Source organism: Mus caroli, unplaced genomic scaffold (genome assembly GCF_978045245.1).
Source record: "Mus caroli unplaced genomic scaffold, Mus_caroli_1 scaffold_12, whole genome shotgun sequence".
Classification (NCBI taxonomy): domain Eukaryota; kingdom Metazoa; phylum Chordata; class Mammalia; order Rodentia; family Muridae; genus Mus; species Mus caroli.
The window spans coordinates 39,426,918-39,429,065 of record NW_028227267.1 but is presented as its reverse complement, the minus strand read 5'-3'; the positions used below and the strand labels follow the sequence as shown (position 1 = coordinate 39,429,065).

The following is a 2,148-nucleotide window of genomic DNA, read 5'->3' as shown; positions in this document are numbered from 1 at the left end:
TCTGGGTTTGTTTGTTTGTTTCATTGTTTGTTTGTCTGTAACAGGATCTCCTCTAGCCCAAGCTAAACTCAAATGTAGTATATAGTTGATGATGACCCGGAACTACTAACACTCCTGCTTCAAACTTTCAAGTGCTGAGCTTGCAGGTATGTACAACCATTAGCAGATTCCATTCATTTTTCTTAACTAGGAGATATTTCTAGATATAAGAGTCATGCATATGTTACATTACACACAAAATAATATTCCTAGATATACCAATTATATCAATCTATGCTTATAATGGTGTTTGATGGGGAAATAGTCAACCTAGTCTATTTATATCAGTGGGTGACAAAAAGGGGAGTGGCTGATTATGCAGCATATTCCATTCATTGCTGAATATCCAGTGCTTGGAAAAAAGTACCTAGCAAACTGTAACACTCCAATAAATATTAAATAGATGATAAGTAAACTATTCTGTTTACTGTTAGGTCAAAAATTAAACTCCCTCAACTATTTCTAAATATTCAACTATTTCTAGTGCTTTCACAGGTCACAGACAGATGAAAACCCTCAGCAACCCCAGCAACTCCAGCACCATCACTGGTTTCATCCTTTTGGGCTTCCCCTGCCCCAGGGAGGGGCAAATCCTCCTCTTTGTGATCTTCTTCATAGTCTACCTACTCATCCTCATGGGCAACGCTTCCATCATCTGTGCTGTGTACTGTGATCAGAGACTCCACACCCCTATGTACCTCCTGCTGGCCAACTTCTCATTCCTAGAGATCTGGTATGTCACTTCCACAGTCCCCAACATGTTGGCCAACTTCCTCTCTGACAACAAGATCATCTCTTTCTCTGGATGCTTCCTGCAGTTCTATTTCTTCTTCTCTTTTGGTTCTACAGAATGCTTTTTCCTGGCAGTCATGGCATTTGATCGATACCTTGCCATCTGTAGGCCACTACATTATCCTTCTGTCATGACTAGGCACCTCTGCAACACCCTTGTCATCAGTTGCTGGGTGCTTGGTTTCCTCTGGTTCCCTGTACCCATCATCATCATCTCCCAGATGTCCTTCTGTGGGTCCAGAATTATAGACCACTTCCTGTGTGACCCAGGCCCTCTTTTGGCCCTTGCCTGTTCCAGAGCCCCATTGATGGAGATTTTCTGGACAATTATAATGTCTCTGCTCCTGGTTATTCCTTTCCTCTTCATCATGGGATCTTACATATTAGTTCTAAGAACTGTGTTCAGACTTCCTTCAAGAGATGGACAAAAAAAGGCCTTCTCCACTTGTGGGTCACATGTGACTGTGGTTTCTCTTTTCTATGGCTCAGTGATGATAATGTATATGAGCCCAACATCTGAACATGAAGCTGGAATGCAGAAGATTGTGACTCTGTTTTATTCTGTGGGTACTCCATTACTTAATCCTGTGATATACAGTCTGAGGAACAAAGATATGAAAAATGCCCTGCAGAAGATTTTAAGAACATAAAACTTTAAATTTAAGTGAATAAATCACATTTAAGTATATATGTATATGTATATGTATATGTGTATATATATATATATGTGTGTGTGTGTGTGATGATATGTGCATATATATATATATATATTTTAAAATATTTGTTAATATATATGGATATATTGAATTCAATATATATTCAGGTATATATGTGTGTGTATATACATATACATATATGGATATTATTCAACCACAAGAATGATTAAATTGTGCTATTTACAGCAACATGAATAACATGGGAAAACATTGTGTGAAGTATAATATATCATTTATGGGAAGTCAAATTATGCATGCTCTCATGTATGTGTAGAAAGTTTTTCAAAATGAATAGGATAATGTTTACAGGACACTAGAAAGTATAAGAAGAAGCAATATGGTTAGTGTTTGCAGCTGGTGCAGTTGAATAGTTACTCAACATTTGTGTTTGATAATGTAGTAAGGTAAATGTGTTTGTCTAACATTAATTCTGTTTCAAACACAATGACTGAAATTTTGTGTGATTTTTACATATAAATATGATAAATATTTTAAATAATATTAATGACAATTATGTTAAGGTTACATGCATGTACTTTCATACTGAATGTCATCTTGTACCTCACACATATGTACAATTATTAAATAAAGTTAAATTTTA

General features: G+C 36.1%; 1 protein-coding gene across 1 annotated transcript; it reads left to right on the top strand.

Moving 5' to 3' along the window:
• The first annotated feature begins 545 nt into the window (after positions 1-545).
• On the top strand, positions 546-1,481 carry LOC110309572 (olfactory receptor 11G2-like). The gene has a single exon (XM_021182307.2). It carries the CDS (start codon positions 546-548, stop codon positions 1,479-1,481), a length of 936 nt encoding a protein of 311 aa, XP_021037966.1.
• The last annotated feature ends 667 nt before the right edge of the window (positions 1,482-2,148 follow it).